Genomic DNA, 15,554 nt, shown 5'->3' on the forward strand with positions numbered 1-15,554 from the left:
ACAACTGAGCAAGAGGACAAGTTCACTAGAGTTTCTAGTTTGAACAACAGACGCCTCATTAAATAGTACCCGCAAAACACCAATCTCAACATGAACAGTGAAGAGGCGTCTCCGGGATGCTGTTTGTGGTGAAAAAAAGTTCTGATTATGGTTTTCATTCACCTTGTCCATAGTGTAGAGGCCTATGGGAGTCATTGAAGAGGTAAGGGATGGTAAATGTGATCTGCATAATATACCAATAGACATACCTTTGTATGCCTCCTTGTCTGTATACCTACAGACAGAAAAGTGAGCAGTTCAGTTATTTGCGCCTAGCCTTCAACATACAGTACTCTCATTCTTAAATTGTTTTAGACAGGTTTGCATAAATATGAAAAGATAACATATTTAAACAATATCAATTTAGATCATACAGTGGGGCAAAAAAGTATTTAGTCAGCCACCAATTGTGTAAGTTCTCCCACTTAAAAGGATGAGAGCGGCCTGTAATTTTCATCATAGGTACACTTCAACTATGACAGACAAAATGAGAAAAAAAATCCAGAAAATCACATCGTAGGATTTTTAATGAATTTATTTGCAAATTATGGTGGAAAATAAGTATTTGGTCAATAACAAAAGTTTCTCAATACTTTGTTATATACCCTTTGTTGGCAATGACAGAGGTCAAACGTTTTCTGTAAGGTTTTCACACACTGTTGCTGGTATTTTGGCCCATTCCGCCATGCAGATCTCCTCTAGAGCAGTGATGTTTTGGGGCTGTTGCTGTGCAACACAGACTTTTTGCCTTTCTACAGATTAAAACCTGATTGTCGTGGATTGACAATGGATCTCTGTTTAAAGTATTCTCCTTTCTATACATTTCAATTTCATCCTCCAGAAAAATCAGATCTAATATTGTAGCAAATAATATGGTTCAACTTCAATGTACTGCTAGAGAAAAGGAAAAAAAAAACTATTCTAGGAAGAAAATGTAAGGGAATTATATTTATGAAGGACATTGTAAACAAGGACGGTAAAAATTGTCACACAAGCAACTAACAGTGTATGTGGTGAACGCTCAATACCAAATTATAACCAACTCATCGCAGCTCTGCCACAAAATTGCGAGACAATTAAAGAAATTAAATAATTAGTCCATTAAAAATCATAAATGGCTGAAAATGATTAGTATAAATAAATATTAGTTTTACTTCAAGTCAAAAGGTTTGAAAACAATGCCATATGAAATAAAAGTGAGTTGGGAACAGGTCTTTGATGTCCGAATACCTCGGCATCGGGTCTTTGAACGGACGTAGAAGACAGATGACACATCAATCCATTTGTTTCAATTTAAGCTATTATATAACATACTGGTTACAAAAAATGTACAAAACATTTAGGAACTTCTGTTCTTTCCATGACAAGGTGAAAATTAGGATCCCTTATTGATGACACCAGTTAAATCCATTTCAAATCAGGGTAGAAGTTGGGGAGGAGACAGGAAGGATTTTTAAGCCTTTGAGACAATTGAGAAATGGCTTGTGCGCCATTGAGGGTGAATGGGCAAGACAAAAAATTTAAGTGCCTTTGAACGGGGTATGGTAGTAGGTACCAGTCATGCCAGTTTGTGTATCAAGAACTGCAACACTGCTGGGTTTTTCCACACTCAACAGTTTCCCATGTGTATCAAGAATGGTCCACCACCCAAAGGACATTCAGCCAACTTGACATAACTGTGCGAATCATTGGAGTCAACATGGGCCAGCATCTACATGAAATGCTTGCGACACCTTGTAGAGTCTATGACCTGACGAACTGAGGCTGTTCAGAGGGTAAAAGGGAGTGCAGCTCAATATTAGAAAGGTGTTCCTAATGTTTTGTCCACTCAGTGTGTTGGGGGCATTGAACAGTCAGCCTTGTGCAGACTGCCACAAGGAAACCAAGTCAATAAAGAGATCATATTTTCTGGTACTGTCCATCGGTGGCTCACTTATGGATTCAGGTTCCAGGAATGGATGTGTCAGGTGGACCTGCAAACTGTCTTGTTAGGGGATCTGAAGAACTATGATATGTCAATGGGAACTTGGGTAAAGTATTTCTGTTTTAGGGCAATATCAGGACCTGCAAACTGTCTTGTTAGGGGATCTGAAGAACTATGATATGTCAATGGGAACAGTTTCTGTTTAGGGCAATATCAGGACCTGCAAACTGTCTTGTTAGGGGATCTGAAGAACTATGATATGTCAATGGGAACTTGGGTAAAGTATTTCTGTTTTAGGGCAATATCAGGACCTGCAAACTGTCTTGTTAGGGGATCTGAAGAACTATGATATGTCAATGGGAACAGTATTTCTGTTTAGGGCAATATCAGGACCTGCAAACTGTCTTGTTAGGGGATCTGAAGAACTATGATATGTCAATGGGAACTTGGGTAAAGTATTTCTGTTTTAGGGCAATATCAGGACCTGCAAACTGTCTTGTTAGGGGATCTGAAGAACTATGACATGTCAATGGGAACTTGGGTAAAGTATTTCTGTTTTAGGGCAATATCAGGACCTGCAAACTGTCTTGTTAGGGGATCTGAAGAACTATGACATGTCAATGGGAACTTGGGTAAAGTATTTCTGTTTTAGGGCAATATCAGGACCTGCAAACTGTCTTGTTAGGGGATCTGAAGAACTATGATATGTCAATGGGAACTTGGGTAAAGTATTTCTGTTTTAGGGCAATATCAGGACCTGCAAACTGTCTTGTTAGGGGATCTGAAGAACTATGATATGTCAATGGGAACTTGGGTAAAGTATTTCTGTTTTAGGGCAATATCAGGACCTGCAAACTGTCTTGTTAGGGGATCTGAAGAACTATGATATGTCAATGGGAACTTGGGTAAAGTATTTCTGTTTTAGGGCAATATCAGGACCTGCAAACTGTCTTGTTAGGGGATCTGAAGAACTATGATATGTCAATGGGAACTTGGGTAAAGTATTTCTGTTTTAGGGCAATATCAGGACCTGCAAACTGTCTTGTTAGGGGATCTGAAGAACTATGATATGTCAATGGGAACTTGGGTAAAGTATTTCTGTTTTAGGGCAATATCAGGACCTGCAAACTGTCTTGTTAGGGGATCTGAAGAACTATGATATGTCAATGGGAACTTGGGTAAAGTATTTCTGTTTTAGAGCAATATCAGGACCTGCAAACTGTCTTGTTAGGGGATCTGAAGAACTATGATATGTCAATGGGAACTTGGGTAAAGTATTTCTGTTTTAGGGCAATATCAGGACCTGCAAACTGTCTTGTTAGGGGATCTGAAGAACTATGATATGTCAATGGGAACTTGGGTAAAGTATTTCTGTTTAGGGCAATATCAGGACCTGCAAACTGTCTTGTTAGGGGATCTGAAGAACTATGATATGTCAATGGGAACAGTATTTCTGTTTAGGGCAATATCAGGACCTGCAAACTGTCTTGTTAGGGGATCTGAAGAACTATGATATGTCAATGGGAACTTGGGTAAAGTATTTCTGTTTAAGGGCAATTTCAGGACCTGCAAACTGTCTTGTTAGGGGATCTGAAGAACTATGATATGTCAATGGGAACTTGGGTAAAGTATTTCTGTTTAGGGCAATATCAGGACCTGCAAACTGTCTTGTTAGGGGATCTGAAGAACTATGATATGTCAATGGGAACTTGGGTAAAGTATTTCTGTTTAAGGGCAATTTCAGGACCTGCAAACTGTCTTGTTAGGGGATCTGAAGAACTATGATATGTCAATGGGAACTTGGGTAAAGTATTTCTGTTTTAGGGCAATATCAGGACCTGCAAACTGTCTTGTTAGGGGATCTGAAGAACTATGATATGTCAATGGGAACTTGGGTAAAGTATTTCTGTTTTAGGGCAATATCAGGACCTGCAAACTGTCTTGTTAGGGGATCTGAAGAACTATGATATGTCAATGGGAACTTGGGTAAAGTATTTCTGTTTAGGGCAATATCAGGACCTGCAAACTGTCTTGTTAGGGGATCTGAAGAACTATGATATGTCAATGGGAACAGTATTTCTGTTTAGGGCAATATCAGGACCTGCAAACTGTCTTGTTAGGGGATCTGAAGAACTATGATATGTCAATGGGAACTTGGGTAAAGTATTTCTGTTTAAGGGCAATTTCAGGACCTGCAAACTGTCTTGTTAGGGGATCTGAAGAACTATGATATGTCAATGGGAACTTGGGTAAAGTATTTCTGTTTTAGGGCAATTTCAGTAGGAATGTTACAAATAGAAAATGATTCAAGTAAAAGGTCACCCAGTAAAATACTACTTGAGTAGAAGTCTAAGTATTTCGTTTTAAAATGTACTTCAGTAGAAAAAAAAGGTAAATGTAATTGCTAAAATATGCATAAGTATTAAAAGTATAAATAATTTAAAACATTCTTATAGTAATACACCAGATGACACCATTCTTGTTTTTTAAAATTGTAATTACGGATAGCCAGGGGCATACTCCAACACTCAAGACATCATTTACAAATAAAACATGTCTGTTTAGTAGGTCCACCATAGCAGAGGCAGTAGGGATAACCTGGGATGTGTGAATTGGACCATGTTCCTGTCCTGCTAAGCATTCAAAATATAAAATGTACTTTTGGATGTCGGGGAAAATGTATATTTTCTATAGGAATGTAGTGGAGTGAAAATAAAGTACAGATACCCCAAAATTACTTAAGTAGTACTTTAAAATATTTGTACTTAAGTACGTTACCATTGCCCGCAAAAATAGACAAAATAGACAACCTGATGGACTGAGGTGCATATCTGTTCATAGCGATGGCCCCATGAAGAACCTTTTTCACTTTTATCAGTGGAGGCCGGTTGGACGTACTGCCAAATTCTCTATAACCACATTGGATGAGCCTTATGATATAGAAAATAACATAAATTATCTGGAAACAGCATTACACAGGGTTACATCCCTGTAACCAGCATGCCAATTGCAGCACGCTTCAAAACTTGTGACATCTGTGGCATTGTGTTGTGTGACAAAACTGCACATTTTAGAGTGGCCTTTTGTCCCCAGCACAAGGTGCACCTGTGTAATGATCACTGTTTAATCAGCTTCTTGATATGCCACACCTGTCAGGTGGAGGGATTATCTTGGCAAAGGAGAAATGCTCATTAACAGGGATGTACAGTGCCTTGCGAAAGTATTCGGCCCCCCTTGAACTTTGCGACCTTTTGCCACATTTCAGGCTTCAAACATAAAGATATAAAACTGTATTTTTTTGTGAAGAATCAACAACAAGTGGGACACAATCATGAAGTGGAACGACATTTATTGGATATTTCAAACTTTTTTAACAAATCAAAAACTGAAAAATTGGGCGTGCAAAATTATTCAGCCCCCTTAAGTTAATACTTTGTAGCGCCACCTTTTGCTGCGATTACAGCTGTAAGTCGCTTGGGGTATGTCTCTATCAGTTTTGCACATCGAGAGACTGAATTTTTTTCCCATTCCTCCTTGCAAAACAGCTCGAGCTCAGTGAGGTTGGATTGAGAGCATTTGTGAACAGCAGTTTTCAGTTATTTCCACAGATTCTCGATTGGATTCAGGTCTGGACTTTGACTTGGCCATTCTAACACCTGGATATGTTTATTTTTGAACCATTCCATTGTAGATTTTGCTTTATGTCTTGGATCATTGTCTTGTTGGAAGACAAATCTCCGTCTAAGTCTCAGGTCTTTTGCAGACTCCATCAGGTTTTCTTCCAGAATGGTCCTGTATTTGGCTCCATCCATCTTCCCATCAATTTTAACCATCTTCCCTGTCCCTGCTGAAGAAAAGCAGGCCCAAACCATGATGCTGCCACCACCATGTTTGACAGTGGGGATGGTGTGTTCAGCTGTGTTGCTTTAACGCCAAACATAACGTTTTGCATTGTTGCCAAAAAGTTCAATTTTGGTTTCATCTGACCAGAGCACCTTCTTCCACATGTTTGGTGTGTCTCCCAGGTGGCTTGTGGCAAACTTTAAACGACACTTTTTATGGATATCTTTAAGAAATGGCTTTCTTCTTGCCACTCTTCCATAAAGGCCAGATTTGTGCAATATACGACTGATTGTTGTCCTATGGACAGTCTCCCACCTCAGCTGTAGATCTCTGCAGTTCATCCAGAGTGATCATGGGCCTCTTGGCTGCATCTCTGATCAGTCTTCTCCTTGTATGAGCTGAAAGTTTAGAGGGACGGCCAGGTCTTGGTAGATTTGCAGTGGTCTGATACTCCTTCCATTTCAATATTATCGCTTGCACAGTGCTCCTTGGGATGTTTAAAGCTTGGGAAATCTTTTTGTATCCAAATCCGGCTTTAAACTTCTTCACAACAGTATCTCGGACCTGCCTGGTGTGTTCCTTGTTCTTCATGATGGATGCTCTCTGCGCTTTTAACAGACCTCTGAGACTATCACAGTGCAGGTGCATTTATACGGAGACTTGATTACACACAGGTGGATTGTATTTATCATCATTAGTCATTTAGGTCAACATTGGATCATTCAGAGATCCTCACTGAACTTCTGGAGAGAGTTTGCTGCACTGAAAGTAAAGGGGCTGAATAATTTTGCACGCCCAATTTTTTCAGTTTTTGATTTGTTAAAAAAGTTTGAAATATCCAATAAATGTCGTTCCACTTCATGATTGTGTCCCACTTGTTGTTGATTCTTCACAAAAAAATACAGTTTTATATCTTTATGTTTGAAGCCTGAAATGTGGCAAAAGGTCGCAAAGTTCAAGGGGGCCGAATACTTTCGCAAGGCACTGTAAACACATTTGCGCACCAAATTTGAGAGAAATAAACTGAGCAAATGGAAATATTCGGAGATCTTTTTTTTCAGCTCATGAAACATGTGACCGACACTTTACACATTTTTTGTTGTTAACAAAAATGCCCTTATGTTTATACAAAACTAAATAATGAATCATGTCCCCCATAGGTTTGCTCACAATAAATGCTAACGTTTACTAACTTGTTATTTAGCTAACTAGCACGCGTGTGTCTAATTCATATAAAATCAATAAATAGCTATCAAGCGAAGTTTCGCAAAAGAGTGTAGATAGCTCGCCAAACAACTGACCATTTTGAGTTTGTAGCTATAACGCTTTATCAGTCAAAGACTGACGACAGCTGTAGTGTCAGCCTGGGAAAGAATTATACCTAGTCAGTTGCACAACTGAATGAAAGCATTCAACAGAAATGTGTCTTCCGCATTTAACCCAACCCTTCTGAATCAGAGAGGTGCAGTGGGGTCTGCTATAATCGACATCCACGTCTTCGGCGCCCGGGGAACAGTGTTGCTCAGGGGCAGAACGACAGATTTGTACCTTGTCAGCTCGGGGATTCGATCCAGCCCAACGATCTAACCCCTGGGCTACCTTGTCGACGAATGTTCCCCTAGGAGGCTATGTGGAGAAGTCTGTCAAATTATATTGATTTCAACAGTGGCGGAGGGAGATTGCGTCAGTGCGTGTGAAATGGCTGGATCTACATGCTTCAGTCAATTGGATACTTTTGCTTCCCCCCCCCCCCCCCCCGTTTTCTTCTGTCAAGACATTCTTGCTTGATTGAACACACTGCACATTTAACAACATTGAACATTGTCCTCTGCTTTGTGTTTCAACGGGTTACTGAGAAACAAATCACTATTTTAATTAAATTACACTTTATTTTAGCGTCAATAACTTTGTGTCACTGGAATTATAAATTAATAGCTTGATTAAAAATGACGTGTCGTCTTATTGATCAACCATCCTATCGTTTTTATTGATTCATATTGATAAACTGTCAACCTATTTATTAAGATAAATGATTTCCATCAAAACAGTATAAAGTGTTTTATGATATTATTATCCTTTTATGATCACCTAGTTCCAAATATATAATGACTTGGGAGACGTACATATTCTATACGGTTTTCATTCCCCCATGAGTTTTTATGTTCTAATTTCAAATGACTGAACAAGCCAACTTCGAATGGAACAGTACCAATGTATACCACTAGAGGTCCTCATACACAAGTGGACAGCAGGGTTGTAATAGACTAAATGAGAGCAAAAATCTAATGCAGAAGCCACACCCAACGTGCCAAAGACCATTTGGGTTGATTTTCCTCTCTATCGACAATGTGAAACCCATACTGAGCGTTGAGCCTATCAGATGGTGTTTCAGTTTGGCTTACAGAGGTGTCAATACACTGTAAAATGGTGCAATATCATTAAACAGCTCTCTATACAGTACTGTAAGATTGTTAATGTGTCAAAGAAAATGGATTGTCATTTTTAGCTCCAATGTAAAACCTATAATGATGAAGACACATCAGAGTCCGTGTATATTGCATTAAGATGTATTTTTTTTTACTAATACAGGATGGTATTTCAACAAATCTTAATTTTTAGGATTATTCAACGTGTTCAAGGCCATTTTGGGGGAACTCGATATTTCTCTCCGAAGTGAAACGGGCTGCTGGAAGAAGGAGGAGGAGTTTGGAGAAAGCTGAATTCAAATCTCCCGTGGGCACTGCTGAAATCAATATCATTGGACAGACTCTAGGGGAACATTCCTCCTAGGGGAACATTCGTGGAGGAGGTAACACAGGCTAACAGGACATCGGGTTCAAGCTTGATTTGTAGAGACCCTAACAAGTATTTTCCACCCCACTGAGGCTGAGACCGGTAGTAAGGTTTTTCTCTATAGCCCAATATTCTCAACATTGTATTTTTTATTATTGTTCTTAAATGTTTTTAAACCCATATATACATTGGTTCATCAATTACTAATTGCATTGTTTTATTAGCACAATAAGTGGGTTCTGACTAAAATGCAATATTTTGAATCAGTTATTTAAATTACAACGTGTTGAAATGCGGGCTTTTATTTTGAAGGTTTCCTCATTACCATACAAAAGTTAAATCATAATTGGTGTTGCTGAATCAACTAGCTCATTTTAAATTGGATTGTAGCACACAGAACCTAGAGCTATAGGAAACAAATCATTGTTCTACCTGTTTTACGCTGAAGTTGCAAAGTAAAGACCTCAGTTAGGAAGACGTAGTTACTCACTACACCTCATTACTCATTCAGGAGCCAGCTAATAGCTAGCTAACGTTAGCCAGCTAGCTAGGAGGATTTACATTTCAGTTAGCCTTCCTACAATCAGTCAGAAGTTTGGACACACCTACTCATTCAAGGGTTTTTAAAATTGTATTTTACAATTTTCTACATTGTAGCATAGTAGTGAAGACATCAAAACTATGAAATAACATCATGTACATGTATTAAGCAAAAAAAGTGTTAAACAAATCAAAATTTTATATTTGAGATTCTTCAAAGTAGCCATCCTTTGCCTTGTATTGTAATGTTTTTAAAATTGTATAAACTTCCTTAATTGTTTGCTGGACCCCAGGAGAAGTAGCTGCAGCAGCTAATGAGGATCCATTATAAATACAAATACCCGTTGCAGATTTGCTATGGAAAGCCTCGCAAGGAATTGTTCAACTAACCTGTTCTTGGTGTTCTTTTTTCTCGATTTCTTATAAAGTGTATTTTATTAATGTCCTTGTCCATTTACCGGTGGTTCTCCAAAAAAAAAAAAACTGAAATTATTCCACGTTTTCCATTAAGTGAAGAGTTCCCTCCGATTTTAGCTGCTTGGCATCTTGCATTTCCCAACATCTTTGCAGGAACTAGTCATGTCTATGCGATACACCCGCAACCACGTAGATGATAGCGTGTCACACAGGGTCATCACTAGTTACCACAGCCACAAAGTCATGATAATGTCTAAACCCCCTCCTATTTATAATTTATCTTGATAAAATTGGATTTAAACCTTACCTTAACTACACTGATAACCTTATGCTTTACTTTAAATTAAGACATCAGTCTTTGACTGATAAAGCGTTATAGCTACAAACTCAAAAATTGTGAGTTGTTTGGCGAGCGATCTACACTCTTTTGCGAAACTTCGTTTGATAGCTATTTATTGATTTTTATATGAATTAGACACACGCTTGCTAGTTAGCTAAATAACAAGTTAGTAAACGTTAGCATTTATTGTGAGCAAAAAGTTTTTTAAATGTTTTATTCATGATTTTTTACGATATAGCCAATTTTGTAGCTGTGATAACTGTCACACAGTGCGACCGAAACAGAGATATTTCTACAAACATGCAAGCGGCATTTCTTACTCAATACAAAATGTGGATTTAATATATTTCTAAATATTCTTAGTTTTTTGGCTAATGTCCATGTCCACCTGCAACTGGACACTGACATTTATAACATACACTTTTTACTGAATAGAGAACGAAGAAATTATTGCCAAGAACAGGTTAGTTAATTGCCAATGCATCACATATTCAGTAGCTAAACAGTCAGGCACACTGCTGTTTTTAGGAAGTCAAATCATCAAAGTAAATGGACATCATTTCATCGTAAACAATGTAGCAGGGGCCATAGTTAGCATAGGTATGCTAGTATGTAGCCTTGGCTTGTGGGAGAGCGGCTCATATAGGCCTCTGCCTTATCTCCTGTTTCTGTAGCATGAGGCAGCTTGATGTACAAGTGCACAGCCTAGACAGGACGCTAGCCTATTGCAGGGCCTTTCTTCCAATCTACATTATCTCCTTAATGTTGAGTACCAAGCGAAGACTCGGCAGGGGGTTGAACTCACAACCTTCCAATCTACATTATCTCCTTAATGTTGAGTACCAAGTGAAGACTCGGCAGGGGATTGAACTTACAACCTTCCAATCTACATTATCTCCTTAATGTTGAGTACCAAGCGAAGACTCGGCAGGGGGTTGAACTCACAACCTTCCAATCTACATTATCTCCTTAATGTTGAGTACCAAGCGACGACTCGGCAGGGGATTGAACTCACAACCTTCCAATCTACATTATCTCCTTAATGTTGAGTACCAAGCGAAGACTCGGCAGGGGGTTGAACTCACAACCTTCCAATCTACATTATCTCCTTAATGTTGAGTACCAAGCGACGACTCGGCAGGGGATTGAACTCACAACCTTCCAATCTACATTATCTCCTTAATGTTGAGTACCAAGCGAAGACTCGGCAGGGGGTTGAACTCACAACCTTCCAATCTCAGGGCGGACACCCCAACCACTGAGTTGTATCTATATATACAGTACCAGTCAAATGTTTGGACACACCTACTCATTTAAGTGTTTTTCTTTATTTTTTACTATTTTCTACATTGTAGAATAATAGTGAAGACATCGACACGGTTTAAGTGTGCCTTGAATTTAATGTTTTTATTTCACCTTTTGGAGTTATTATTTATTGTCAATTGCAGATTCCAAGTGACTTCGCTTCCTCAAATATTGAAGGCGGAATGTATCATGCGTGGCTCACTGCCACGGGCGTTGACCTTTGGCACACGAGTGGTTTTTGTTTATTTGTATTCATATTTTAGCATGAATATAATTCTAATCATTCATTGATAAGCCTACTTTATTCAAATGTGTCAGTGTAATATTATAATATTAATATAGAATATTATAAACTGGATGGTTTGAGCCCTGATTGCTGATTGGCTGAAAGCCCTGCTATATCAGATAGTATACCAGGGGTACGACAAAACATTTTGTATTTTTACTGCTCTAATTATGTTGGTAACCAGTTTATAATAGCAATAAGGCACCCCGGGTGTTTGTGGTACTGTATATGGCCAATATACCACGTCGTGCATAAGAACAGCCCTTAGCCATGGTATATTGTCCATATACCACACCATACCCACCCACGCCTAATTGCTCAAATACAACATTGTATCATTTCAAGTAAATTGAAGACCTGAAGTATTCAAGTAAATTAGGCCTACCAAACATTTCAGATGTAATGAAAAACATGCCATCTGTGAACATGAAGCAACTCTTATGACTAGCCTGGTCTCATAGACTAGACGTAACGTCGTAAATGTAAATCTGGGTCACTCAAATTAGTATGACATGTTATGTTTAGTATAGTTACGCAAGACAGAAAGTTACTTAAGGCAAAAAAGAAAAGGTGAGTGGTTGGTCTGGTCGTGGTAGATGGGTGGGTGTATAATGTAAATGTCTAGCGACCCAAAGGCTGCTTGTTAAAATCTCATCATGGACAACTTTAGCATTTTTGCTAACTAGCAACTTTTCAACTAGTTTCTACTTTGTAGCTACATTGCAACTACTAAGTATGTTAGCTAACCCTTTAACCTAACCCTCTTGCTAGCATTAGCCACCTAGCTTTTTTAATACATACCATATGAAACATAACATATTATACTAAATGGAGTGTCTCTGATGTATGTACGTACAAAATATTGGGAAATACTCTGAGACCAGGTTGTTATGATGATTAAATACGATTGTAACCTTTTATGAATGATCATATAAAATATGTGCTTTTTTGAAGCACAGTCAAGGATCTCAGACATACTTTAAAAAAAAAAACATTATTTTATGAACACGTTTTATTTATATATTCGTAAATAATGCAATGTCAGAATAATATTGTTTTTACATTCCCGAGTTAACACTATTTCACGCCGTGCTTTCAAGTGACCCGTCAAATTTTTCTAACTGAGTCTCTATACCAGAAGCCACCCAACAGTAACTGTCAGCAGTGGCGATTTTCTTCCTCGCTTCTCTTTTTGAACGACTACATCGAAACATGACAATACCAGAGGTTACTGCAATTAGAAGAAGTAGTGGAACAAGAGAAGCAATAATGCCAATAAACAGCCACGAGCTCAAAAAAGAGCCATTATGCGTAAACCAACTCGTTCCAGTGGTTTTGCTGGATGGCTCCTCGCGCGTAATGTCCTGCGTAATAGTGCCTTGAGGTGGTCCGTCGGTGAACTGAGGCTCGTTCTGCAATTCAACCTTAGATATGGTTATAGTGTCAATGGTCTCGTCGTGTTGGTCGTTGTCTCTATAAACATTTGACGTTTCAACAGTGGAAACAACAGTCACATCTCGGATGCAGGTGATTCCATTAGGGTGTAACCGGAAGTGCTGATGGCAAGAACACATGAAACTACCAATGGTATTAGTGCATTTGTCCTCGCATCGATTACTGAGGCATTCGTCTATATCTATACAAGTATGACCGTCCTCGGACACAGTGAACCCTGCGATGCAATGGCAGGAGAAGGATCCTTCAGAGTTAAGACATATTTGTGGACATCTAGTTTCAGTGCATTCGTCTATATCGTGGCACTTGCCCTCAACCATTCTGTAGCCTTTATTGCACTTACAAGTGTAACTACCTTGGGTATTGACGCAATGATTACCGTCGCAGGCATTCATTTGGCATTCATCGACATCGATACAACCAAATTGGTCTTTATCCAATTGGAAGCCGCTTGGGCATACGCAGGAGAACCCCGTTGGTCCTGTTACGCATTGGTATTGACATGGAGAACTGTGACAATATTCCTTTAAGTCACAAGATACTCTGTCCTGTCCTAACACATAACCGTCCTTGCATCCACAACGAATACCACCGGCGTCACTATCAAAGCACACATGATCACATCCACCGTTTTTATAGCCACAACTCTGTTTATCCGTGGCGCAAAACGGACCGGGGATAGTCCAGCCATAGACACCATCCGTTAACTTACAAATAGAAAAGTGGTCATTGCCATTACATCTTATTTCAGCATATGTTCCAAATGGAAACGCGGTCAAGTTATTATCCTCATTTAATGGATTTGCTGAGAATGGGAGCTTGTAATTCACTTGCTCCCCTCCTGCCAACAACAAAGGTTTACACATTCCCTTGAAGTAGAATTTGCAAGCGTAAAAAGCCTTTTCTTTGCAAGATCCATCCGTCCATTTTAAATCATTGCGACCGGATAAAGAATAGTATACCAATACGCAACGCTCTTCTGTGCAGGTGCTGCGAGGTTCCTTCTCCCAGTTGGAATATTGGGAAGTTTCACTTCCAGATATCCACTTAAAACCTCTGAGACTCAAGCCCGTTATAATGCAGTCCCCCTTATGTAATTGCAGTCCGATCCAACATTTGTAGTCCAAATTGCGATTCCTTACGTCGATCTGTGTAAGGATTGATTGAAGCTCTGCTTCCTCAGCTTTGTCTTTAGTTGTTACCAAGTAACCCCCGTTATCTACACATTTCATACGAGCGTCGTCGAAGCTGACTCCCTCTATATGAAAAGTGAAACAGGCATTGGATGTGCACACGGTTTCTTCTCCGCCAGTGTCTGCTCCAGTGGCTCCCCAGACAGAGATTTGCAGTAAAATTAGCAAAAACATCATTCCCACATAATCCAACAACAACCATTGATTTGAATATTGTATATGCTACATTTATGCCTTATTGGCAAACGGATGACAAATGAGGCTCTCTATTCCCTGCCAAAGTACAACGTGTTGCGACTTTGAATTGTACATTCAAGCTCCTGCATCCTGTTTTCTATATACACTTAAAACTGGGTTTTTTTCTCCCCCAGTTGGTTTTTGTCTCCTGCTGAAGCAAGTTCCGTTGTGGAAAACCAAAACAATAGCAGCACCCTCATTGTTTTGACTTGTTATCCAGATGGCTCCCGTGCTGAGTAAACGTAATATCAGACTGCTTGTTTCTCCTATACAAAGTCAGGTAATCATCTTCCAGCTGAAAAACAACAACAACAACCGATCTGCATCAAATAGTGTCTAGCTTGCAAAAAACATGAAAGCGCTAAAACATGGCATTTAGTGATTTCCCGATGTATTCATTCATATGAAAATAACGATTTGTTTGTAATAATTTGTCATATTATATTTCTTTCATTTTTGATAGTCTATAGTTGTTGATTTGGTTATTCATTTTGTTATGTGAAACGACTAATCTAATTTAAATTGTAGAGAATAAAGCCTTCATTTACATTCTAAATGGACGGACAACAATGTCTTCCCCAAAAAGCAATAATAAAAATGAAAAAATAAAAAAATAGGTTCCAATTTGTGACAGAGAACTGGGCCCTTTCCCAGACAACCTTTTCTAACTCATTTAAAACCTCTGCTGACATGAAAGCCCGGAAAAAGCACAATAGTTCATTTCTAAAACAATAGATAGACAGGATGGGGAAGAGATGCTAGGAAGTTCACACCCATGCAGGTTCATGGGTCAGGTTGTGTATGTACAGCAAGGGGACATACTGCCAGGCAATTATTGAGGGCTACTGGTGGAGGCTCAGTCAGTCTCACCAACATCTTAAATGCTGTTTTTACCCTTGGCAGACAAGATAGCATTTATTTTTTTGTTATACCCGAATAACTGATTAAAACCAACCAATGACAGATGTTCCATGTGTCTATATGTGATTTTGTTCTATATTGTTAGTGGTATTAGCTGTCTTGTTATTGTTATGTGTCCATGGTTTTATGTGGTTGAGAAAAGTAAATGCTGATATTTCAACCGATTCCCATAGGTGTGTCGTTTATCGTATAGTCATTTGAGGTTGCTATCTACTACACTCTTAGAGAAAAGGGTTCCAGAGGGGTTCTCCGGGTGACCCC

The 15,554-nt window shown here is 39.0% G+C and overlaps 1 protein-coding gene across 1 annotated transcript; it reads right to left on the reverse strand.

The window, feature by feature from the left end:
* Nucleotides 1–12,484: 12,484 nt before the first annotated feature.
* LOC110498219 (complement component C1q receptor) lies at nt 12,485–14,726 on the reverse strand. Its single transcript, XM_021574853.3, has one exon. The coding sequence runs from the start codon at nt 14,310–14,312 to the stop codon at nt 12,570–12,572; it is 1,743 nt and encodes a 580-aa protein (XP_021430528.3). The 5' UTR covers nt 14,313–14,726; the 3' UTR covers nt 12,485–12,569.
* Between the last annotated feature and the right edge of the window lie 828 nt (nt 14,727–15,554).

Source organism: Oncorhynchus mykiss, chromosome 19 (assembly GCF_057628025.1).
Source record: "Oncorhynchus mykiss isolate SJ-2025 chromosome 19, ASM5762802v1, whole genome shotgun sequence".
Lineage (NCBI taxonomy): Eukaryota > Metazoa > Chordata > Actinopteri > Salmoniformes > Salmonidae > Oncorhynchus > Oncorhynchus mykiss.